The sequence below is a fragment of the Barbus barbus genome, assembly GCF_936440315.1.
Source record: "Barbus barbus genome assembly, chromosome: 37".
Classification (NCBI taxonomy): domain Eukaryota; kingdom Metazoa; phylum Chordata; class Actinopteri; order Cypriniformes; family Cyprinidae; genus Barbus; species Barbus barbus.
This window is the reverse complement of record NC_136715.1, coordinates 650,060-677,257: the sequence shown is the minus strand read 5'-3', so window position 1 is coordinate 677,257 and position 27,198 is coordinate 650,060. Positions and strand designations below refer to the sequence as shown.

General features: G+C 41.2%; 1 protein-coding gene across 1 annotated transcript in view; it reads left to right on the top strand.

Moving 5' to 3' along the window:
* The window catches only part of LOC306857032 (protein NLRC3-like), a 58,771-nt gene continuing 31,573 nt past the window's right edge, over positions 1-27,198 (top strand). The window contains exons 1-10 of the mRNA XM_079396674.1: positions 1-73; positions 1,415-1,554; positions 2,759-2,878; positions 3,116-5,092; positions 13,752-13,925; positions 22,048-22,221; positions 23,393-23,566; positions 23,811-23,984; positions 24,104-24,150; positions 26,159-26,370. Coding sequence (XP_079252800.1) covers positions 1,436-1,554; positions 2,759-2,878; positions 3,116-5,092; positions 13,752-13,925; positions 22,048-22,221; positions 23,393-23,566; positions 23,811-23,984; positions 24,104-24,150; positions 26,159-26,370 — 3,171 coding nt within the window. The 5' untranslated portion in view covers positions 1-73; positions 1,415-1,435. The remainder of the gene's footprint in view (positions 74-1,414; positions 1,555-2,758; positions 2,879-3,115; positions 5,093-13,751; positions 13,926-22,047; positions 22,222-23,392; positions 23,567-23,810; positions 23,985-24,103; positions 24,151-26,158; positions 26,371-27,198) is intronic.

Genomic DNA, 27,198 nt, shown 5'->3' with positions numbered 1-27,198 from the left:
GACTTCCTTGTGTTGAAAACGAAAGCAATCTCAACCGAAAAATAGATTAAACCATCATAAACATCAGATGAAGGTAAATTGATGATCAGCTTCTGATATAAGTTCATATTATTGAAGATGTTTTTCTCATTCCGTCTCTGTCGTGTTAAATCTGATCTTTAAACATTAATGCAGTTGTGACGCATGTAAAAGTGGACGAATCATCTAAATAATGATAATAATAAACAATTAATAATAAATAATACTGATAATAAGTCATCAAATAAATATTGGTCTTGTTTTTGAAGCTGTGGTTCTTATTTGTCATTAAATCCGAAGAAGAGAGGAATTCTTCATCTGTGACTCTCTTGTGTTGAAAACGAAAGCAAACTCGACAGAAAACATGTACAGTTTGAGATTAAATCATGCTCATTTTATTAACAATTTGATGAATCTGGGCCCTTTACTTTCACAAAGCTGATATTTGATGAGGTGTAGAGTAAAGCAGCATTTTTATAAGATCCTGGAGCGTAAAAGCAGTCTTTCAGGAGACAGAAGTGAAGCATCAGCAGAAGACTGAGTAAAGTATGGGATGCTGACACTCAGAAAACATGAGTTTCTCCATATATCTGCTCCTCTCAGCTTCACACGCTGCTCACACATATATATATAATGACTATATGTATGTAGAATAACTGATTACACAAACATTTCATCAGAAATACTACATTTCTGCTCAGCAATTAAATATGTTCATTTAAATGAATTAATTATTTGCTGAATATTGCCAAAGACCCATAACTGAACATGTTTTCAGGCTAACATTTCTTCACTGTGCTCAGTTATTTGACTTATTTCACATATAACACACAATATTTATCCACACAGGGATGGAATAACTACATAAAATAAATAAAGTGATAAATAATAAGATGTTCTGGAATAATATGAATGCAGTGAGATTTGTGTTATTAATAGTTTTGCTGATCTTGTTTGTTTGGTGGAAACAGTGAAACTATCACACATTTGAGAAATATAATGGGCTGCATGTCTGAGATTTGAGGGGTTTTCAGCAGCGCTTCAACAATGAAGCATCAGCTCTGAAAATCATCCTCATCAGATGTCATGATCAGTTAGTTGATGTGTGTTACAGCAGCAGAAACACATCACGCTCTGAACAGACTGATGCTTTTCTGCTGCTGCTGAAGTCAAATATGTTCAGTAAGACACAAGAGCATCAGTGAGCTCAGATACTGACGATGCTCATGAGGATCTTCTTCACTACAGTCAGTAAAGCATCACTTTATGATTCAGAAGAAAAGGATCCTGCTGCAGCTCCACATTCTCTTCAATCTCATTGTGTGTGTAGCGTTAAGATTTACTGCAATAATAATCACAATAGTATATATTTGTTCTCTTATGTTTCCATATGCAGGTGTGAAGTCAGTTTGTCATTATGGAGAACAGAGAGAGATCTTCATCTCCTGATCACAGCTGTGTGTCTCTGAAGAGTGATGGATCCATGGATCTTATTCCTCCTGACCTCAGTGATGATCCAGTGACCTCTGACCCCAGGTGAGATATAATCCAGAGTTAAGGTCAACTGATGCTGCACTGATGAACACTGACCAGCGTGAACAATCACCGGATCACAGATCATAATTTCTCAGACGCTCCACGAGTCGACAAGTGCTGCTTCAACATGTTCAATCAGAGAAAACACACACTGAGATTCAGACAGGAGTCACACACTGATCCACAAACCAGACCAAGAGTGTGTTTCCACTGTTAGTGACCCACACACTGACTCACAGTTAGAGCTGACCATAACCAGCAGTTCACAACTGACTCATCTGACGATTATTTCATATATTTAGATATGCTTTTAAGTTAAAAATTAATATATGTTATTCCTCATTTTGGGCACAAAAGGGTAAAAATATAAGCATTAAATTCTAAACAAAAAATAACTGATTGCTTACCATTAAAAGCAGAAGATAAATGACTAAATTAAAAATAATAAACACAAACAAAAGCACAACATATTAACTTGTACAAGGTTTGAGAGACACACATTCACTCATTTGATCATAGAAATTATATTCTGCTGCTCCATCAGTCTCTGTTACTGCTCAAATAACACCATTACACACTCCAAACCTACATTTAAATTCTAATTAAATATTCTCATGAAATGATTATGTATAAATATTTAATCAGAATGTATATTTCAGTCAGTTATTGCTGTGTGTCACGTGTTTGAGATGCATGTGTTCTCCAGCACTCCTTCACTGACATCTGTGCAGTTTAATGGAGATTTCTTCTCAGGTTATGCAGAATATAAATACTTTCTAACATTCCCAGAGAAGAATTGAACCGTATGTAAGCTCTTCTCTGAGGAGAACACGTCTCTAAAGCATTAAACAGCAGACGCGTCTGTCAAAGCACAGCAGGACAAACCGCAGTAAACACTTGTGCTTTCGTCTGAAGAGCTGAATATAAAGCGCTCTGATGTTTCAGACGACTTGCTCCTGCATCTTTCCCACAGCAGCTGTTCTCCATGTGTTTATCCAGAGAAGTGTGTTATTCACTGATATAAAGTGATGTGACGGACGGATGATTTCTGAGCACAGCGTTCAGACGAGACTAATCCATAATCATACTCACTGACCGTTATTATTATTATTATTGATTTGATCAGTTATTGTTGCAGCTCTGCTTATAATAAATGAAACAGCAGACAGAACTAAAGGAAGAATGATTTCTGTGTGTTTATCAGGATCTTCAGGAAGAGGAAGAGATCTTCATCTCCTGATCACAGCTGTGTGTCTCTGAAGAGTGACGGATCCATGATTAATCCTCCTGTATTCAGTGCTGATCCAGTGACCTCTGACCCCAGGTGAGGATAAATGTGTAGAGTCACAAACACACTCAGTGCACACAGACAGGACTCAACACAATAAACACGTGCTCCTACATTTACTAATATTGTATCATATACAATAAATATTACTTCACAGATAAACTGAAAATATACTGAAAATACAAGACTGACATCTCTATTGATTTACATTTCAGTTTATACATCCTTTATTGTTATATATTTGAATCAGTTGTTCTTGTGATATTTGAGCAGAGCAGATGGAGAGCGAAGCATCTCTGGAGAAGCCTCTGTCTTCTGTCTGAACAACACGAGCGTTACAGCTTCTCTGAATAAACATGATCAACCAGTGAATGATGAACTACAGAGAGTCAAAGACCAGCTCAAAACCAGCATGAAGAACAAGTATGAGAGATTATTTGAGGGACTGAAACTCCAGGAGAATGAAAGCCTCCTGAACAGGATCTACACACAGCTCTACATCATAGAGGGAGAGAGTGAAGGAGTGAATGAAGAACATGAGGTTTTACAGATGGAGAAAACAGCCAGAACACAACACTCACAAGACACACAGATCTACTGCAATGACATCTTTAAAGCCTCAGCTGAACCAGGATGTGAGGAGAAAGACCAGATCAAGACTGTTCTTACTAAAGGCATCGCTGGAATCGGAAAAACCGTCTCTGTGCAGAAGTTCATTCTGGACTGGGCCGAGGGAAAAGCCAATCAGGATGTAGATTTCATGTTTGTGCTTCCATTTCGAGAGCTGAACTTGATCCGAGATCATCAGTACAGTCTTCACAGACTTCTGCTGGACTTTCATCCTGAACTTCAAGATCTGGACTCAAAGATTTATGAGGAGTGCAAAGTTGTGTTCATCTTTGATGGTCTGGATGAAAGCAGAATCACACTGATGTTTTCAGATGCTCAGAAAGTTTGTGATGTGACTGAGACTTCATCAGTGGGTGTGTTGATGTCAAAGCTCATGAAAGGAGAGCTGCTTCCCTCTGCTCTCATCTGGATCACCTCCAGACCAGCAGCAGCCAATCAGATCCCCTCCGAGTACATCAGCCGTCTGACAGAAATTCAGGGATTCAATGAGCCTCAGAAGGAGGAATATTTCAGGAAGAGAATCAGTGACCAGCATCAAGCCAGCAGAATCATCTCACACATCAGAAGAGCAAGAAGCCTCCACATCATGTGCCACATCCCCGTCTTCTGCTGGATCTCATCCACTGTGCTTCAGAAGCTCCTGGAAGAAGATCTGAGTTCAGAAATCCCTCAAACTCTGACAGAAATGTACATCCACTTCCTGCTGATTCAGATCAACATGAGGAACCAGAAGTATGAAGAGAGAGATCCAGAGAAACTCCTGCAGTCCAACAGAGAAGTGATTGTGAAACTTGCTGAAGTGGCTTTCAAACAGCTGATGAAGGGCAATGTGATGTTCTATGAGAAGGACCTGATTGAGAGCGGCATAGACGTCACTGACGCCTCGGTGTATTCTGGGATTTGCACTGAGATCTTTAAGGAGGAATCTGTGATTCATCAGAGGAAAGTCTACAGCTTCATTCATCTGAGCCTTCAGGAGTTTCTCGCTGCTTTCTATGTGTTTTACTGCTATTTAACAAAGAACATGGAGCCACTGGAGTTTGTGAAAATGAAATATATACTTCACCATGAATGTGACTTTGAAAGTGTCTCTGACAGAGAATATGGATATGATTTGTCTGATGAAATCTCTCTGTATAATCTACTAAAATCAGCAGTAATTAAAGCACTCAAGAGTAAGAATGGTCGTCTGGATCTGTTCCTGCGGTTCCTGCTGGGCGTCTCACTGGAGTCCAATCAGAGACTCTTACAGGATCTACTGATAAACACAGAGAACAGCTCAGAGAGCATCAGAGAAACCACACAGTACATTAAAGAGAAGATCAAAAATTATTATGATGATGATGATTATAGTCATCCTCTCTCAGCTGGTCAGTCCATCAATCTGTTCCTCTGTCTGCTGGAAGTGAAAGATCAGACTCTGTTCAGAGAGATTCAGGAGTTTGTGAAATCAGACAAACACTCAGAGAAGAAACTCCTTGCTCCTCACTGCTCAACAATCTCCTACATGCTTCAGATGTCAGAGGAGCCGCTGGATGAGCTGAACCCCATGAAATACAACACATCAGCTGAGGGGAGAAGAAGACTGATACCAGCTGTGATCAACTGCAGAAAAGCTCAGTGAGTGTTTCATCATTAACTAAAATATCATATTTAATAATGAATCTGACACCTTTATAATAAATGTTCCTAAATGAGAGATTTTCTCCTAAATAACAGGCCAGAGTCTTAAAGGAGTCTCTCCAGGTGTTTTTAATGCAGTAGATAGTGGAGTAAAACGGCTGTTATCACCGCGGTAAACACAAGCCATTCACATGAGAAACTCGTTCATTAAATCAGCAGCAGGTGAAGCAAAGGGACGGTGGACACCATCGATCAGTAAAGCTGCAATTCAGACATTTTCACTGTGAATGAAGAGAAAATAATCACATACATTACTGGTCATATTAACAGCAATAATAATATAGCATTATCACATTTAATCTTCAGTAATTATTGATCATAAATGCTTAATGTTCCAGCTGTTTGACTGCTGTTACAGTGAAGGCAGTGCTTGAAGTGTGTTTACTCTTTACTGTACAGCACTAGCCAGTATTTTACATTATTATACATTTAAAGAGGTCTGCATTATGCCTTAAAATAAACAAAATAATAGAAAAGGTGTATTACTGTGAATGAGATTATTATGAGTGATATAGGTCTAGTTTTTAACTCATATTTACTCTGTCAGCTTTGTGATCAAATTAATTTCACAAATGCTGGCACTTGTCCTGCTCCACTTCACCGTTGTCGAGTGAAAGGAGAGTTTTATAATGACAGGACACGCATTTATTCAAGACTTTATTGAAAATGAAGAGCAGCTCGTTCTGCGCGTCATACGTCATTACGCTATTTCTGCATCATCTGCATACATGCGCAGTCGGGGGAGGAGCCAAGATGGCGCTGTGAATGGACGGAACTTTCGAGCTCTGAGCATCAAATTGAGCTAATTAGGATAAATTAGTTTTCGGAAAGTTACTTAGCATTGAGTAAAAGTGTACAGTACTTTGGCATATTTCTTACATAATCACCTTAAAGCAAAATGCCTAAATCTGCACATAAACGACCATGTGCTGTTAGCAAAGCAGCGAGCAGTGATGTCAGGGTAGCTAACAGTGATCACGATTATGAAGATGGGATGATTCATGATTTGGCAAATGAAGAAGAATTTCCCCCACTTCCCTTAACACCCAGCAAGCCTCCAATCGCCAAGAAACCGACGCTTTCCCAGTTCAGTGCAGACAACTTGAAGTCTGATGAGATTGTCGATAAATTGGCTCATCTCATCAATACAAGAAGCGATGCGCTAGAAGAGATGGTCAAAGCTACACGAGGAGAAATTAAGGACTTAAAAGAAAAGTTGGGCTCCGTTGAAAAACGTGTGGAGATAAGCGAACAATCTACTCTGACCTGCATGAATCGTGTGGCAGACATGGAGCGTTACAGCAGGAGATGGAACATAAAAGTGCACGGCATCCCAGAAGCGGTGAAGGAGAATGTTCGCGAGGAGGTGATTCGTATCTGTCAAGAAGTGTTACCGCAAGAAAGAGATCAGTTGCCAGCTGCGATTGATGTAGCGCACCGTTTGGGATCCAAGCGTCTGAATGAGTCAAGGCCTCGAGCTGTCATCGTTCGCTTCGCGGTGAGGAGATACAGGGAAGCAGTGTGGAAAGCTGCAAAAAACTGCCCGTTCCTTCGAGATCACGGCTTGCGTTTCACCGAAGATTTAACAAAGGAGGACAGAGATTCAAGGCAGAAATTATGGCCTTTGATAAAAAAGGCTCGAGAAGAGGGTAAATCGGCATACTTAGTTGGAGGCCGAGGTTTTATTGACGGCGTGGAACTGTAAAAGAAACATAAAGATGTTGTGGTTCATTTGAAAATTGAGGTTTGTTATTCTACTGTATGTTAGTGAAAGTGGCCAAAAGAAATGGTCCTCTTGTTGCTTTCCGGTTATTATTTCAAGGGGAAAACTGCCAATCGAAAGGCTAATGATCAGTTATCCTTGTTGTAATTATTTTTAAAGGTGCTGAGTCGAGTTTTTAAGTTTCTTAAATTTATCCTAAGGTTTACTCCATTTGACATATTTTTCGATTTGTTCTGTTAATCTGTTAAATTGATCTTTTTTCTCTTTTAACGCTAGGGGGCTGCGTAATAGTATTAAAAGAAAAGCACTATTTTTATTTGCTAAACAATACAGGTCTGATTTCTGTTATATACAAGAAGCTCATTCCGTTAATGATGATTGCAAATTTTGGAATGCTCAGTGGGGGAATTCAATATGGTTTTCCCATGGTTCTGAACATTCAGCTGGGGTAATAACACTTAAGAATAGATTTCATGGTGAAGTTGTGCAATCTGTAAGTGATCCGGAAGGTCACTTTGTTTGTATGTTACTCAATTGTAATGATAGATTTATTATTACAGCTAATGTTTATGGGTATAATAGGAAATCAGAAAATGATAGTCTTTTGGGGACTGTTGGGAAGACCTTTAAAGGTTGGTTGGATAAATATCCAAATGCTTACATAATAATGGGAGGGGATTTTAACATTGTTCAGGATTATGCGGTAGATAAATGGCCACCAGGTCGATCAAATTCAACAAATACTAACCTTAAAAATTTTATGGACAAGTATAATCTTAAAGATATTTGGAGAGTTAAACACCCAAATGATTTGGCTTTCACATGGAGTAACAAGTCAGGCTCTAATCTATCCAGAATAGACTATTGGTTAATCTCTGAAAGTTTTGACAAAGATGGAGTAGAAGTAGATATTTTACCTACTCCTTTAACAGATCATAAAGCCATCTATATAAATGTGAACCTACACTCCAAAAACCATAATGCAAATATTTCATATTGGAAACTTAATAATTCCCTCTTGCTGTATAATGAGGTCCAAAAGAAAGTAAAAGATTTGATGTGTAGTTTTTGGTCTAAAGATAAACTGGAAAATGCCTTTGGGAAAAATTGGGAACTCTTAAAGTTTTAAATTGGCAAATATATGAGAAAGTATGGTTCTTTTATGGCCAAAAGTAAACGAGCTGAAGAAATTAGAATAATAACAAGAATAACGAATTTGTCTCCGAGACATCCAGACTCTCTTTTAGACAGTTCCGTAAGAGCTTTATTTCAACGAGACATTGTGTTTTTGCCTTATGTTTATTCATATTGGAATCACCTGACAGAAAATATTACTTGGAAAAAGGTTTGGCTAATACCTAATTATTATTTAATTACGAACAAGGTAAAGGAAGTATCATTTAAAATTATACACAGGATTTACCCAGCCAAATATTATTTGGTAAAATTTAAATCTGATATTGATTTTCGTTGCTCTTTTTGTGTCAGTTGCCATGAAACTGTGGTACATTTGTTTTGGCATTGCCCCTTTGTAAAAACATTTTGGCAAAGTGTCTGTGATTTTATTGTACAAAACATTGACAGTTATTTTGTTTTGTTTTGGAAATATGTATTATTTGGTATCTTAGAGAGTAGCAGAGAAAAGCACAATCACGTTTACATGATAAATCTTATTCTTTTATATGCAAAATTTTATATTCACAAATGTAAGTTCTCCAGCAAAAAACCTTGTTTTTTTTTCTTTTAGGAAGGAAATGGAGCATTATATTGATACTATACGATTTTCTATTAAACAAAAGGCAATTAAAACGTTGAAAGTTTGTAAACGCTTTAATATTTTTATATAAATCTGTATTAGTAAATAGCCCCTCTAGTGTATAATTGTTTACATCATGTATAATGTTTGTTATATACATGTAATTTGTTTGTTAATAAAAAAAACATTTGATTCCATGACAGTCAGTTAATATAAAGGACTTTCCAAACAGTTTGTCCACAAACAAGTTTTAATCTCTGGCATCAGCTGGACTCACACAGACATCAAGAATCAGCTTATGAACCTCAACAATGGTGACCATTTAAAAATAAAATAAAACTCATGCAGCAATGCATGCTGGGAGCCACTGATGAGTTTTGTCCTATGCTAGTACCCAGCATGCATTGCAACATGATTATTATTATTATGTTTTTTTTAAATGGTCACCATTGTTGAGGTTCATAAGCTGATTCTTAATGTCTGTGTGAGTCCAGCTGATGCCAGAGATTAAAACTTGTTTGTGGACAAACTGTTTGGAAAGTCCTTTATATTAACTGACTGTCATGGAATCACTGGCTCTTAGAATCACTTTCACTATAATCAATACAACAGCCATTTCATCAGAGATTAGACACACAATGAGATCAGTTCACTAACAGATTATTGTCATTATAAACATATAACAACCAATAACTGATCATTTTCTCTGGGCTTTTGAGTTGCAACAAATATGCTCGAGGAACACTTGCTTACAACAGCCAGAGAAAAAGAAGAAAAAAATAAACTCAAGGGTCAAGAGCCCAACTAAAGCAGACACTGATCTCTAACATGGTTACTTCAAATGAAAATAAATCAACATCTAAACCTTAGTTAATGCTCAATAAGATCTTCTGTAGATGTCTGACAGAAATAAAGTCAGTCTGGTTATTAATAAGTGGAGCTGGTGATGCTGTTTGTGGGGTTGTTTAGATCTTGAGATTTAATGTATTTTATTTCAGTTAGTTCTTGTGTTTCTCTTTTCTTCAGCGATTCTGGTTGTTAACAGCAGGTGTTCATCACTAATGCTCAATCAGCACTTAATTAATCGCTTAATTACTTAGTGAACTCAGCTGAAATAAGTTCAGAGCACTCATAATTGTTAGTTTTAAAAAACTTAAATGGTTTAAGACAATAAGGCCTGGTTTCACAGACAGGGCTTAGACTAAGCCAGGATTAAGCCATAGTTCAATTAGGACATTTAAGTAATTTTAATAAACATGCTTAGAAAAAAGCATTACTGGAGTGCATCTTGAGACAAAACAAAGGCACTGATGTATTTTAAGATCAGTCAGTGCAAGTTTATTTCATTTGAAACAGCCAAGACTTACATTTTAGTCTAGGACTAGGCTTAAGCCTTGTCTGTGAAACCGGGGGTAAGTTTCATCAAACGGTTTGAGTTAACCTAACTTGGGTTTTTAAGGCAATCAGTTTACTCAAACGGATTGAGTTACTTTAACTTGTTGGGTTTTACAGTGCAGTGAAGTTTTGATGGATGATGATTGTAATGGAGGTAAAGACGATTACAGTCAGTGACATACATGAATCATAACTTACATTATTAGACGTGTGCGAGTCTGTTATTATTAGTGTGCAAATAAACAAACCCTGCATGTGCGCTCTCTGATAGCTTTATGAACACATTACAGTATGATCGCATGTCTGGCAAGTGTTTTATAATGGACACTCGCTGAAGAAGTGTGTTTTTATAGAGGTTTGCTATGTACAGTGGTGTATTGGCATCAACATTCACTCTGACACAGGAACTGTTCAGTCATCTTGAGCTGCCTTCACATCACCACACTCAACAAATTCATGTTTTTATTGATTGTTAAAAAAAATTATTTTTTATGTTTTGCTCTGTTTAATCATTCTGAATACAGATCCGTGTATATTTATATAAATTTAAGGCGACTGGGATAGTGGTCTGTTGGCGTCTCCGTGTGGTCCTGCTTGGTACTGCAGCTTGACTTGTAGTTATTTATATATACACATGTATAGAAAATGGTCTAAACAAATGGAACATTTATTTTTCCTCACAGATTTTTCTGTTGCACTGTATTCAGTGGGTACGGAAAGTATTCAGACTCCAAACATTTTTTATATTGCAGCCATTTGCTAAAATCATTTAAGTTCATTTTTTTCCTCATTAATGTACACACAGCACCCCATATTGACAGAAAAACACAGAATTGACATTTTTGCAGATTTATTAAAAAAGAAAAACTGAAATATCACATGGTCCTAAGTATTCAGACCCTTTGCTCAGTATTTAGTAGAAGCACCCTTTTGATCTAATACAGCCATGAGTCTTTTTGGGAAAGATGCAACAAGTTTTTCACAGCTGGATTTGGGGATCCTCTGCCATTCCTCCTTGCAGATCCTCTCCAGTTCTGTCAGGTTGGATGGTAAACGTTGGTGGACAGCCATTTTTAGGTCTCTCCAGAGATGCTCAATTGGGTTTAAGTCAGGGCTCTGGCTGGGCCATTCAAGAACAGTCACGGAGTTGTTGTGAAGCCACTCCTTCGTTATTTCAGCTGTGTGCTTAGGGTCATTGTCTTGTTGGAAGGTAAACCTTCGGCCCAGTCTGAGGTCCTGAGCACTCTGGAGAAGGTTTTCGTCCAGGATATCCCTGTACTTGGCCGCATTCATCTTTCCCTCGATTGCAACCAGTCGTCCTGTCCCTCCAGCTGAAAAACACCCCCACAGCATGATGCTGCCACCACCATGCTTCACTGTTGGGACTGTATTGGACAGGTGATGAGCAGTGCCTGGTTTTCTCCACACATACCACTTAGAATTAAGGCCAAAAAGTTCTATCTTGGTCTCATCAGACCAGAGAATCTTATTTCTCACCATCTTGTGGTCCTTCAGGTGTTTTTTTGTGTCTTGCACTGAGGAGAGGCTTCCGTCGGGCCACTCTGCCATAAAGCCCCGACTGGTGGAGGGCTGCAGTGATGGTTGACTTTCTACAACTTTCTCCCATCTCCCGACTGCATCTCTGGAGCTCAGCCACAGTGATCTTTGGGTTCTTCTTTACCTCTCTCACCAAGGCTCTTCTCCCCCGATAGCTCAGTTTGGCCGGACGGCCAGCTCTAAGAAGGGTTCTGGTCGTCCCAAACGTCTTCCATTTAAGGATTATGGAGGCCACTGTGCTCTTAGGAACCTTAAGTGCAGCAGAAATGTTTCTGTAACCTTGACCAGATCTGTGCCTTGCCACAATTCTGTCTCTGAGCTCTTCAGGCAGTTCCTTTGACCTCATGATTCTCATTTGCTCTGACATGCACTGTGAGCTGTAAGGTCTTATATAGACAGGTGTGTGGCTTTCCTAATCAAATCCAGTCAGTATAATCAAACACAGCTGGACTCAAATGAAGGTGTAGAACCATCTCAAGGATGATCCGAAGAAATGGACAGCACCGGAGTTAAATATATGAGTGTCACAGCAAAGGGTCTGAATACTTAGGACCATGTGATATTTCAGTTTTTCTTTTTTAATAAATCTGCAAAAATGTCAACAATTCTGTGTTTTTCTGTCAATATGGGGTGCTGTGTGTACATTAATGAGGAAAAAATTGAACTTAAATGATTTTAGCAAATGGCTGCAATATAACAAAGAGTGAAAAATTGAAGGGGGTCTGAATACTTTCCGTACCCACTGTACTTCAATTTTTAATTATTATTAAAATTAAAAACAAAATGTTTTCATTTTTCTTGAAAAAAGCTTGCAGAAAATATAGTTTTATGAGAATCATCCTCAATCTTGAATTTGGTAAAACAATTTTCTTTATCAGGGTTGCCGCGGGGTTGTAAAAGGTAGTAAAAGGTAGTAAATTAAATTATGCCAAATTAAGGCCAGTAAAAAGTAGTAAAAAGTAGTAAGCGTCTGACGAGGTAGTAAATTTCACGCGACGTGTACGTTGGGCGCCGCGCGCCTAGAGCGGTTCAAACTGGTACCTGACGCCGGTTTCACACTGCAAGCGTAAGCAGGGTGTAAGCAGCGCGTATTTTTTTCGGCGCCCATGTTAACGGATGAGAGCGTTCACACAGCACGCAGGGGCGGTGCGGCAGCGCGTAGCAGGAGCAGAGCAGGAGTGGCAGTGCCGCGATCGTTTCGGCGTCTATTTGTGCTGCGCTGCTTACGCTCAATTAAAGTGACAAAGCATTGATTATGGACAAAATACACACCAAGGACCAAGGCCTGTTGTGACATCTTGATTAATCCCAGTCCTATGGTAGAGTTCCCTCTTACTTGAATGTAGCTCACTCACTTGCCCTAACACACGTGCACACTCACATACACCTGGTTCTCTATCTCTCTCCCTCCCAGTGTTGAAATTAAGTTATAATTACCTCATTAAATTGTGATAAAATATGTTATTAATTCATTTTGGAAAGATATTTCATGTCTTTACTTGTCACTTTAGTTAACACTTTACACTGCTACAGTTGAAGTTTGAAGCCGTGCTGGTAGTAAAAATATTTTGATGGTAGTAAAATAGCTAGTAAAAAGGTAGTAAATTCAATTAAAGAATCTCTGTATAAACCCTGTTTATTTAAAATGTTTCATGTCTTAATCCTTTTCTTTTTGTTATACTGGGATAAATCATATCGGGATGTATGCTAAAATTTTTGGATGTGGCGCCCCACCTAGAACATTTGCCACCAGCTGCCACTGCTTTTGATGATGACTATTTTAGTGACGAGTGATCAGAGGTCAGAGGCAATACGTCTCTCCAAAGACGTATATCTGATACGCTGGAGATCGGCAGCAGAACGTTTGTCCTGGACTGTCTGAGCTTCTCCCTGTACAGACAGATACTAACACACATACGCAGAGAACCACTTATCTTACTTCAAGGTTGCCTCGGCCCTAAACCTTATTAGGCATGGTTACACACACAATGAGAGCAGCTTCTTAGAGAGTAGAAAGGCAGACTAAAGCCATAATCAACTTATTCTCTAATATGCATAAATGTAACTTTGATTAATAATTAGTCAAGAAATATTATAATTTATATCATTATGAAGGCCATTGTAGATCTGTGATCAACTCCTTCAATGTTTTTAATCTCTTCCAGATTTCCTGGCTGTGGTCTCTCAGATCAGCATTGTGACATTGTGTCTTCAGCTCTTCAATCCTCAAACTGTGTCCTGAGAGAGCTGGATCTGAGTAACAATGACCTGCAGGACTCTGGTATAAAGTTTATTTCTGATGGACTGAAGAGTCCAAACTGTCAGCTACAGATACTGAGGTATTAACAACATATAAGAGATCATTTACAGTCAACTGGTCACAATGTTGATGTGTGTCTGTAGATGATCTGACTGTGTGTGTGTCTGTAGATGATCTGACTCTGTGTGTGTCTGTAGATGATCTGACTGTGTGTGTGTCTGTAGATGATCTGTCTGTGTGTCTGTAGATGATCTGACTGTGTGTAGATGATCTGTCTGTGTGTCTGTAGATGATCTGACTGTGTGTGTCTGTAGATGATCTGACTGTGTGTGTCTGTAGATGATCTGTCTGTGTGTGTCTGTAGATGATCTGACTGTGTGTGTCTGTATTTGATCTGTGTGTGTCTGTAGTTGATCTGTCTGTGTGTGTCTGTAGGTTATCTGACTGTGTGTGTCTGTATATGATCTGTGTGTGTGTGTGTGTCTGTATTTGATCTGTGTGTGTCTGTAGATGATCTGACTGTGTGTGTCTGTAGATTATCTGACTGTGTGTGTCTGTATATGATCTGTCTGTGTGTGTCTGTAGATGATCTGTCTGTGTGTGTCTGTATTTGATCTGTGTGTGTCTGTAGTTGATCTGTCTGTGTGTGTCTGTAGGTTATCTGACTGTGTGTGTCTGTATATGATCTGTGTGTGTGTGTCTGTATTTGATCTGTGTGTGTCTGTAGATTATCTGTCTGTGTGTGTCTGTAGGTTATCTGACTGTGGTGTCTGTATATGATATGTGTGTGTGTGTGTCTGTATTTGATCTGTGTGTGTCTGTAGATGATCTGTCTGTGTGTGTCTGTAGATGATTTGTCTGTGTGTCTGTAGATGATATGTCTGTGTGTGTCTGTATATGATCTGTGTGTGTGTGTCTGTATTTGATCTGTGTGTGTCTGTAGATGATCTGTCTGTGTGTCTGTAGATGGTCTGTCTGTGTGTCTGTAGATGATCTGACTGTGTGTGTCTGTATATGATCTGTGTGTGTGTGTCTGTATTTGATCTGTGTGTGTCTGTAGATGATCTGACTGTGTGTGTCTGTAGATGATCTGACTGTGTGTGTCTGTAGATGATCTGTCTGTGTGTGTCTGTAGATGATCTGACTGTGTGTGTGTCTGTAGATGATCTGTCTGTCTGTGTGTGTGTGTAGATGATCTCTCTGTATGTGTCTGTAGATGTTTCGACTGTTGATGTGTGTGTTCTGCTCTCTTTCAGGCTTGCTGTCTGTAATCTCAGGGTTCAGTGTTGTGAGAGTTTGTCTTCAGCTCTTCAATCCTCAAACTGTGTCCTGAGAGAGCTGGATCTGAGTAACAATGACCTGCAGGACTCTGGTGTAAAGTTTATTTCTGATGGACTGAAGAGTACAAACTGTCAGCTGCAGATACTGAGGTATTAACAACATATAAGAGATAATTTACAGTCAACTGGTCACAATGTTGATGTGTGTCTGTAGATGATCTGACTGTGTCTGTAGATGATCTGACTGTAGATGATCTGACTGTGTGTGTCTGTAGATGATCTGACTGTAGATGATCTGACTGTGTGTGTCTGTAGATGGTCTGACTGTGTGTGTCTGTAGATGATCTGACTGTGTGTGTCTGTAGATGATCTGACTGTAGATGATCTGACTGTGTGTGTCTTTAGATGATCTGACTGTGTGTGTCTGTAGATGATCTGACTGTAGATGATCTGACTGTGTGTGTCTGTAGATGGTCTGACTGTGTGTGTCTGTAGATAATCTGACTGTAGATGATCTGACTGTGTGTGTCTGTAGATGATCTGACCGTGTGTGTCTGTAGATGATCTGACTGTAGATGATCTGACTGTGTGTGTCTGTAGATGGTCTGACTGTGTGTGTCTGTAGATAATCTGACTGTAGATGATCTGACTGTGTGTGTCTGTAGATGATCTGACTGTAGATGATCTGACTGTGTGTGTCTTTAGATGATCTGACTGTGTGTGTCTGTAGATGATCTGACTGTCTGTGTGTCTGTAGATGATCTGACTCTCTGTGTGAAGTGAAGTGACATTCAGCCAAGTATGGTGACCCATACTCGGAATTCGTGCTCTGCATTTAACCCATCCAACGTGCACACACACAGCAGTGAACACACACACACACCGTGAACACACACCCGGAGCAGTGGGCAGCCATTTTATGCTGCAGCGCCCGGGGAGCAGTTGGGGGTTCGGTGCCTTGCTCAAGGGCACCTCAGTCGTGGTATTGAGGGTGGAGAGAGCGCTGGACATTCACTCCCCCCACCTACAATTCCTGCCGGCCCGAGACTCGAACCCGCAACCTTCGGATTACAAGTCCGACTCTCTAACCATTAGGCCACGACTTCCCACTGTGTGTGTCTGTAGATGATCTGACTCTCTGTGTCTGTAGATGATCTGTCTGTGTGTCTGTAGATGATCTGACTGTGTGTCTGTAGATGATCTGACTCTCTGTGTGTCTGTAGTTGATCTGTCTGTGTGTGTCTGTAGATTATCTGACTCTCTGTGTGTCTGTAGATGATCTGTCTGTGTGTGTCTGTAGATGATCTGACTCTGTGTGTCTGTAGATGATCTGTCTGTGTGTGTCTGTAGATGACCTGACTGTAGATGATCTGTCTGTGTGTGTCTGTGGATGATCTGACTGTGTGTGTCTGTAGATGATCTGACTGTCTGTAGATGATCTGTCTGTGTGTGTCTGTAGATGATCTAACTGTGTGTCTGTAGATGATCTGACTGTGTAGATGATCTGACTGTAGATGATCTAACTGTCTGTAGATGATCTGTCTGTGTGTCTGTGGATGATCTGACTGTATGTTTCTGTAGATGATTTGACTGTGTGTGTCTGTAGATGATCTGTGTGTCTGTAGATTCAAGTTTTTCAGTTCAATTCAAGTTTATTTGTATAGCGCTTTTTACGATACAAATCTTTGCAAAGCAGCTCTACAGGAATTTATGTTTCCACAATATATTTATATATTGCAGAACCTTAATATGTTTAACTTATGGCAAAATTTGGTAATTCTGTATGTTGTCTGAGCGTTGGCATCCTCTGAGGTCCTCTGAGGGGTTGGCATTATCTTTTCTCAGGTGTTCGGTCATCTCAGATCTTTTAAGGGTTGGATCCAGACTGAAGCTTCTGTAATTCCTAGTTACCACGGGATGTTAATAAACAGAGAAACAAATAGAGACATAATTAGCGTAGCTGCTGTTCCATCTAAGCAAAAATGATTTGTTCAACCCAAGCTAAAGAATAATAATAATGTACAATTGATCAGATATAACTGCAGTACAAGATTATAAGATGCATTATGTGAATGCTTGGCTAAAGAGATGTGTCTTTAATCTAGATTTAAACAGATAGAATGTGTCTGAACCCCGAACGTTATCAGGAAGGCTATTCCAGAGTTTGGTAGCCAAAAGTGAAAAAGCTCTACCTCCTTAAGTGGACTTTGCTATCCTAGGTACTACCAAAATTCCAGAGTTTTGCGACCTTAGGGAGCGGGTTGGATTGTAGCGTGGTAGAAGACAAGTTAGGTACGCAGGAGCTAAACCATTTAGGGCCTTATAGGCAAGTAATAATATTTTGTAAATGATACGGAACTGAATAATGATCATATTTTCTTGAACTGGTAAGAACTCTAGCCGCTGCATTTTGGACTATCTGTAGCTTGTTTATTGAAGATGCAGGACAACCACCTAGCAGTGCATTATAATAGTCCAGTCTAAAGGTCAAGTCAAGTATGCTTTATTGTCAATTCTTCCACATGTACGGCACATACATACAGAGAATTGAAATTGTGTTACTCTCAGACCCTTGGTGCAAACAGTTAACATTAAACACGTTCAAATACAGATAATACAGTTTAAACATATGTACATACAACTATACAGCTATACAAATAAGGACATTGTAGAAAAAAATAAAGAAATAGATAAAGTGGCATAAGGCGCATGGCAGATAGTGCAAACCAGTTAAATAAAAACAAAACTGTGCAGATATATTTGTAGTGCAAAAAGAGCTTATCAATCTGAGAACATTGTAGAAGAATAAAAAAAGAGATAGATAAAGTGGCATAAGGCACATGGCAGATAGTGCAAACCAGTTAAATGAAACAAAAACTGTGCAGATATATGGCAGGGGGGGGGGGGGGGGGGGGGGGGGTCTCATAGTGTCAGAGTTCAGTGATGCATGGGGTAAAAGAGGGGAGGGGGGGCAAGGACGGGAGGGAGTTCAGCTTCCTGACAGCCTGATGTATGAAGCTGTCCTTCAGTCTGCTGGTCCTTGCCTGGAGACTCCGCAGTCTCCTCCCTGATGGCAGCAGACTGAAGAAGCTGTGTGTCGGGTGGGTGGGATCACCTGCAATGCGGAGGGCTTTGCGGGTGAGACGGGTGCTGTAAATGTCCTGGAGGGAGGGGAGAGAGACACCAACGATCTTCTCAGCTGCTCTCACTATGCGCTGAAGTGACTTGCGGCAGGATGCGTTGCAAGCGCCATGACGGGTGCTGTAAATGTCCTGGAGGGAGGGGAGAGAGACACCAACGATCTTCTCAGCTGCTCTCACTATGCGCTGATGTGACTTGCGGCAGGATGCGTTGCAAGCGCCATACCACACAGTGATGCAGCTGGTTAGGATGCTCTCGATGGTGCCTCTATAAAAGGTGCACATGATGGGGGTCGGGGCTCTCGCTCTTCTGAGTTTGCGGAGGAAGTAGAGACGCTGCTGTGCTTTCTTGGCCAGTGCTACCATGTTGTTAGTCCAGGAGAGGTCCTCTGTGATGTGCACACCCAGGAACTTGGTGCTGCTCACTCTCTCCACAGTCGCACCGTTGATGGTCAGAGGGGCATGCTGAGTGTGTACTCTCCTGAAGTCAACAGCAATCTCCTTCGTCTTCTCCACATTCAGAGAGAGATTGTTGTTACTGCACCACCCAGCCAGGCGGCTCACCTCACTCCTGTAGTTTGTCTCATCTCTGTTGCTAATGAGACCCACCACAGTCGTGTCATCCGCAGACTTAATGAACTGGTTGGAGTTGTGTGATGGTGTGCAGTTGTGGGTCAGCAGAGTGAAGAGGAGGGGGCTCAGCACACATCCTTGGGGGGGCCCCAGTGTTCAGTGTGATGGTGCTGGATGTGTTCCTGCCGACCCGTACTGCTAGAGGTCTCCCGGTCAGGACGTCCAACAGCCAGTTGCACAGAGAGGTATTGAGCCCCAGCTGGACCAGTTTGTGAGTGAGCTGTTGAGGGATGATTGTGTTGAATGCTGAACTGAAGTCTATGAACAGCATCCTGACATATGAGTCTTTTTTGTCCAGATGTGTGAGGGCTGGGTGGAGGGCAGTGGCGATGGCATCATCGGTCGAGCGGTTGGACCTATATGCAAACTGGAAGGGGTCAAGTGAGGGGGGGGAGGACAGACTTGATGTGGTGCATGACTAGCCGTTCAAAGCACTTCATGAGAATAGGAGTGAGTGCTATTGGACGGTAGTCATTGAAGCAGGATGGAGATGACTTCTTCGGGACTGGAATGATGGTGGTAGCTTTGAAGCATGTGGGGACAACGGCCTGATTTAGCGAGATGTTGAAGATGTCTGTGAAGACATCAGTGAGTTCCACTGCACAGTCTCTCAGTACACGCCCAGGAATGTTGTCAGGACCCGGAGCTTTGCGTGCAATGATCCTGCTGAGGGATCTCCTCACACTGTCCGGGGACAGCGTCATCACCTGGTCGCCGGGAGGAGGTGGAGGCTTCTGTGCAGTGGTGCTGTTTTGTGCCTCAAAGCGAGCAAAGAAGGCATTCAGCTCGTTCAGCAGGGGGATGGTGCTGTCACAGGTCTGTGGTGGGGGCTTGTAGTCCGTAATGGTCTGTATCCCCTGCCACAGGCTCCGAGTGTCTCTGCTGTTGCTGAAACGATGGGCTATCCTCCTGGGGTACTGTCTCTTGGCCTCTCTGATGCCGCGGGATAGGTTGGCCCTAGCTGTCTTCAGGCCCTCCTCATCTCCAGCTCTAAAGGCAGCGTTCTGAGCCTTCAGGAGTCTGTAGACCTCCCCTGTCATCCACGGCTTCTGGTTGGCCCGGACAGTGATGGACTTTGTGACTGTTACATCATCAATGCACTTGGAGATGTAGGCAGTGACAGTCTCTGAGTACTCTTGGAGGTCTGTAGTGTTGTTGTATGTGGAAGCCTGTTTAAACATATTCCAGTCAGTGGTGTCAAAACAGTCTTGAAGTGCCTCTGACGACCCTTCCGGCCACACTTGAATCTGTTTGTGTATTGGTTTGATGACTTTAACGAGCGGTCTGTATGCAGGCATTAGCATGACAGTGATGTGGTCTGAGGCTCCGAGGTGGGGGAGGGGGAGGGCCTTGTAATCTCCTCTCTGGGTGGTGTAAACAAAGTCCAGGGTATTTTTTCCCCTTGTTGGAAAGTCTATGTGTTGATGTATTTTTGGAAACACACTCTTTAAGTCTGCGTGGTTGAAATCCCCAGCCAAGATGAGAAAAGCATCTGGGTGGGCTGTCTGCTGCTCACTGGTGTGCTGGTACAGATCATTTAGTGCCTCACTCCTGTTGTTGTTGTTGGAGCTGGGAGGGATGTATACAGCAATGAGCAGTATAGCTGTATATTCCCTCGGTAGATAGAACGGCCAGCACTTAATAATCATAAACTCCACCAAGGGTGAGCAGTGTTTGCAGACCACAACAGCGTCGCGACACCATGCATCATTGATGTAAATACAAAGCCCGCCGCCGCGGATCTTATCTCCCTCGACGAGAGCTCTGTCAGCTCGATAGCATGTTAGCTGGTCGAGCTGTATGGCGCAGTCCGGTACGCTGTTGTTAAGCCATGTTTCCGTAAACACAAAAACACAACAGTCTCTTACAGTCCTCGGAGTAGAGCGGAGTAGTCGGATGTAGTCCAGTTTATTGTCCAAAGAGCTTACGTTTGCCAGTACGATGGTGGGGATAGCTGGCTTGTGTGGGTTGGCCGCTAGCCTAGCTCGGAAACCTCCGTGCTTACCCCTCTTCCTCTCACGCCGCTTGTAGCGCCTCCGCTGTGGGCAAGATGCAGAAGTGGGGGTCGGTGATGGAGTAGGCTTTCGGAGCAAACCGAGGTCCCGCAGCTCTTCGGCGTGTGCTGGGTTTAACTTAAAAAATGTGATTCTGCCGACATCGAGCAGAAACTCACGACTGTATGCGCGCTTAAAGACAGGTAGACGAGACGAAGATGTACAAAAACATTGCGACTTACAAGACAAAAAACACGAAAACACCGTTCTGTCAGGAGAGAGAGAAGCCGCTGTGCGTGCCGCCATTTTACCACGTAAAAAAAAACAAACAAAAAAATTTTTCATGAATGCATGAAGTAGCTTTTCTGCATCAGATACAGGTAGCATGTTTCGAAGCTTGGCAATGTTTCTAAGATGGAAGAATGCTGTTTTTGTAACATGGGAAATATGATTTTCAAAGGACAAGTTGCTGTCTAATATAACACCCAGATTTTTTACTTTTGAGGACAGGACAGTACATCCGTTTAGTTGCAAATTGTAATCCAAGAGATTCTGTGTACTGTTTTTTGTAGATAACCTGACTGTGTGGATGATCAGTCTGTGTGTGTCTGCAGATGATCTGTCTGTGTGTGTCTGCAGATGATCTGACTCTGTGTGTCTGTAGATGATCTGAATGTCTGTAGATGATCTGTCTGTGTGTGTGTTTGTAGATGATCTGGTAACACTTTATTTTGATAGTCCACTTTAGATATTCTACTAACAGTAAGTAACTTACATGCAATTACATGTCAACTAGCAGTCTTTAGAGTATTAGTAGACTGTCTGCTTAATAAATTTTAATACTTTATTTGATGGGTCCACAACATACGACATACTATCAGAAACTTTGCATGTATATGTCAACTTATTCTACTAAACCTAAACCTACCCTAACAGTCTACTCTGAGAGTTAGTAGACATGTAGCTGAAAATTAATGAGAATTAGTTGACATGTAGTTGACATGTGGCTACAAAGTTAATTATAGTTAGTAGAATGTCTAAAGTGGACTATCGAAATGTAACCGATGATCTGTCTGTGTGTGTGTCTGTAGATGATCTGTCTGTGTGTCTGTAGATGATCTGACTGTTGATGTGTGTGTTCTGCTCTCTTTCAGTCTTGCTGGCTGTAATCTCAGCGCTCAGTGTTGTGAGAGTTTGTCTTCAGCTCTACAATCCTCAAACTGTGTCCTGAGAGAGCTGGATCTGAGTAACAATCACCTGCAGGACTCTGGTGTAAAGTTTATTTCTGATGGACTGAAGAGTCTAAACTGTCAGCTGCAGATACTGAGGTATTAACAACATATAAGAGATAATTTACAGTCAACTGGTCACAATGTTGATGTGTGTTTGTAGATGATCTGACTGTGTGTGTTTGTAGATGATCTGACTGTGTGTGTCTGTAGATGATCTGTCTGTGTGTGTCTGTAGATGATCTGACTGTGTGTGTCTGTAGATGATCTGACTGTGTGTCTGTAGATGATCTGACTGTGTGTCTGTAGATGATCTGACTGTAGATGATCTGTAGATTATCTGACTAGATGATCTGTCTGTGTGTGTCTGTAGATTATCTGACTGTGTGTGTCTGTAGATGATCTGACTGTGTTTGTCTGTAGATGATCTGACTGTGTGTGTCTGTAGATGATCTGACTGTGTGTGTCTGTAGATGATCTGACTGTGTGTGTCTGTAGATGATCTGACTGTAAGTCTGTAGATGATCTGTCTGTCTGTGTGTGTCTGTAGATTATCTGACTGTGTCTGTAGATGATCTGTTTGTCTGTGTGTCTCTGTAGATGATCTGACTGTGTGTCTGTAGATGATCTGACTGTGTCTGTAGATTATCTGACTAGATGATCTGTCTGTGTGTGTCTGTAGATGATCTGACTGTGTGTGTCTGTAGATGATCTGACTGTGTGTGTCTGTAGATGATCTGACTGTGTTTGTCTGTAGATGGTCTGACTGTGTGTGTCTGTAGATGATCTGACTGTGTGTGTCTGTAGATGATCTGACTGTGTGTGTCTGTAGATGATCTGACTGTGTGTCTGTAGATGATCTGTCTGTCTGTGTGTGTCTGTAGATGATCTGACTGTGTTTGTCTGTAGATGATCTGACTGTGTGTGTCTGTAGATGATCTGACTGTGTTTGTCTGTAGATGATCTGACTGTGTTTGTCTGTAGATTATCTGACTGTGTGTGTCTGTAGATGATCTGACTGTGTGTCTGTAGATGATCTGTCTGTGTGTGTCTGTAGATGATCTGACTGTGTGTGTCTGTAGATGATCTGACTGTGTGTGTGTGTCTGTAGATGATCTGTCTGTCTGTGTGTGTCTGTAGATGATCTGACTGTGTGTGTCTGTAGATGATCTGTCTGTAGATGATCTGTCTGTGTGTGTCTGTAGATGATCTCTCTGTATGTGTCTGTAGATGTTTTGACTGTTGATGTGTGTATTCTGCTCTCTTTCAGGCTTGCTGTCTGTAATCTCAGGGCTCAGTGTTGTGAGAGTTTGTCTTCAGCTCTACAATCCTCAAACTGTGTCCTGAGAGAGCTGGATCTGAGTAACAATGACCTGCAGGACTCTGGTGTAAAGTTTATTTCTGATGGACTGAAGAGTACAAACTGTCAGCTGCAGATACTGAGGTATTAACAACATATAAGAGATAATTTACAGTCAACTGGTCACAATGTTGATGTGTGTCTGTAAAAGATCTGACTGTAGATGATCTGTCTGTGTGTGTCTGTATTTGATCTGTGTGTGTCTGTAGTTGATCTGTCTGTGTGTGTCTGTAGGTTATCTGGCTGTGTGTGTCTGTGTATGATCTGTGTGTGTGTCTGTATTTGATCTGTGTGTGTCTGTAGTTGATCTGTCTGTGTGTGTCCGTAGGTTATCTGGCTGTATGGTGACAGAGGAAGGCTGTGGTTATTTGTCTTCAGCTCTGAGTTCAAACCCCTCACACCTGAGAGAGCTGGATCTGAGCTACAATCACCCAGGACCATCAGGAGTCCAGCTGCTCAAACACAAACTGCAGGATCCAAACTATAAACTGCAGATACTCAAGTATGTCAAACACTAATACTGACATACTGAACGTGTGTGTGTGTTTGTGTGTGTGTGTGTGTGTGTGTGTGTGGGTGAATGATGCAGATCTACATTAATGTGTGTTTGTGTGTTTATAGTGTGGATCATGGAGGAGAGATCATGATGACAGCAGGACTGCGAAAGTGTAGGAATATAAACACACACACTCTCACAGACGCGCACACACACACACACACACACACACACACACACACACCGATTGTTGTTTGACTCTGTGACTGATCTCATCTCATAGACTTTCATTGTTTTTCTATCAGGTTAATAAGGTCTATAAGGTTTTTTAACTAGTTAGCAGTGTTGGTCAGCACCAGGTGGCTCCTTTACACTCAAAGATGATTTAAGAAGCAAATCACTACATAAAATTCTGTTTTCCATTGTTTTCTGGATTCCATTTTAATGGTTCTATTCAATTTTAATAATCAAAAGCATATACAATTAATTGATTTTATTTATTTATTAAAAAAAAAAATTCTTATTGCACATTTACATTTTTCACCTAAATAAATTCTGGTAAATAATATTTCTGGTAAATCCTCCTTTAAAAAGTGTTTGTTTGATGATAATGTTATTATTATTAGACTAGAACACGTGGATATGTTGTCATTCTTACACTATAACACTGAACTGATTTCAGTGATTTGGACTGAGATGGACACTTGCTTCTTACACTCTATGCTGCACTTTACTTTTGCTCTAAATCTAACTCTAAATTAGTTGATAGATTAATCGAAATAAAAATTGTTGTTAGTGGCAGCCCATATATACACTCACCTAAAGGATTATTAGGAACACCTGTTCAATTTCTCATTAATGCAATTATCTAATCAACCAATTACATGGCAGTTGCTTCAATGCATTTAGGGGTGTGGTCCTGGTCAAGACAATCTCCTGAACTCCAAACTGAATGTCAGAATGGGAAAGAAAGGGGATTTAAGCAATTGTGAGCGTGGCATGGTTGTTGGTGCCAGACGGGCCGGTCTGAGTATTTCACAATCTGCTCAGTTACTGGGATTTTCACGCACAACCATTTCTAGGGTTTACAAAGAATGGTGTGAAAAGGGAAAAACATCCAGTATGCGGCAGTCCTGTGGGCGAAAATGCCTTGTTGATGCTAGAGGTCAGAGGAGAATGGGCCGACTGATTCAAGCTGATAGAAGAGCAACTTTGACTGAAATAACCACTCGTTACAACCGAGGTATGCAGCAAAGCATTTGTGAAGCCACAACACGCACAACCTTGAGGCGGATGGGCTACAACAGCAGAAGACCCCACCGGGTACCACTCATCTCCACTACAAATAGGAAAAAGAGGCTACAATTTGCACAAGCTCACCAAAATTGGACGGTTGAAGACTGGAAAAATGTTGCCTGGTCTGATGAGTCTCGATTTCTGTTGAGACATTCAGATGGTAGAGTCAGAATTTGGCGTAAACAGAATGAGAACATGGATCCATCATGCCTTGTTACCACTGTGCAGGCTGGTGGTGGTGGTGTAATGGTGTGGGGGATGTTTTCTTGGCACACTTTAGGCCCCTTAGTGCCAATTGGGCATCGTTTAAATGCCACGGCCTACCTGAGCATTGTTTCTGACCATGTCCATCCCTTTATGACCACCATGTACCCATCCTCTGATGGCTACTTCCAGCAGGATAATGCACCATGTCACAAAGCTCGAATCATTTCAAATTGGTTTCTTGAACATGACAATGAGTTCACTGTACTAAAATGGCCCCCACAGTCACCAGATCTCAACCCAATAGAGCATCTTTGGGGATGTGGTGGAACGGGAGCTTCGTGCCCCACAAATGTGCATCCCACAAATCTCCATCAACTGCAAGATGCTATCTAATCAATATGGGCCAACATTTCTAAAGAATGCTTTCAGCACCTTGTTGAATCAATGCCACGTAGAATTAAGGCAGTTCTGAAGGCGAAAGGGGGTCAAACACAGTATTAGTATGGTGTTCCTAATAATCCTTTAGGTGAGTGTATTTATATGTATGTATGTATGTATGTATATATATAAATGAACACATTTGTGAAGAGTGAGGACAGTTTGGACTTTAGCTGTAAACACACACAGACATCTTCACTGTTGTGTTGTTCTTGATGTTTCTCTCTTCTTGTGTTCAGATGCCTGTGATCTCACACTGGATCCAAACACAGCACACACTCAACTCATTCTGTCTGATCAGAACAAGAAGATCACACGAGTGGAAGATCGTCAGCCGTATCCTGATCATCCAGAGAGATTTGATGAGGTTCCTCAGGTTCTGTGTGTTGAGAGTCTGACTGGACGCTGTTACTGGGAGACTGAATGGAGCGGAGATTATGCTGATATATCAGTGTCATATAAAGGAATCAGCAGGAAAGGAGGGAGAGATGACTGTGTGTTTGGATACAATGACAAATCCTGGAGTCTGTGGTGCTCTGATAACAGATTCTCTGTCCATCACAAGAAGAACAGCACTTATATACCTGCTGACCGTTCATGCTCTAAGAGAGTAGGAGTGTATGTGGACGTGTCGACCGGCTCTCTGTCCTTCTACAGTGTCTCTGACACACACACACTCACACTCACACACACACACTTACACATGTTCAACACTACATTCACTGAACCCCTCTGTGCTGGATTTGGGGTTTATCCTGGTTCTTCAGTGTCTCTGTGTGATATTAAAGGATAGAGAGACTCAAGTAAACCCTATGCAGCAATTTCCAATGAATCATTTGGTGATTAGGGGAAAATAAAACACGCACATCCTCATTAAGATCCTTAGCCCAAACAGTTGTAATAGATAAAGGTTAGTATGAATGCTCAAGAAGAAAGAGATAGATGACTGAAGCAGAGGAGGGAGATTCCTCAGAAGGAAGGATTAGTTAGTGTAAAGGGTGAACAGGCAGTTGAGAACTCCAGGGCACCCCATACACCCGTAGAGCCGATCTAATGCACAAATACATAAAGAAGGAGGTGCCTGGCAGATTATATTGAGTTTTAAGATTTGAGTTTTAAGACAATGAAATGGAGTACTGCCTGACAAAAGGTTATTATTGTGGAAAATAGGTGAATGTCTTTGCCATTTTGTAGCTAGTTGTGAACATCTTTCAACATCCCTCCATGTGGAGAGGAGATGGGTTACAATGGGACCAAACCAAGATTTACACTGCCTAAG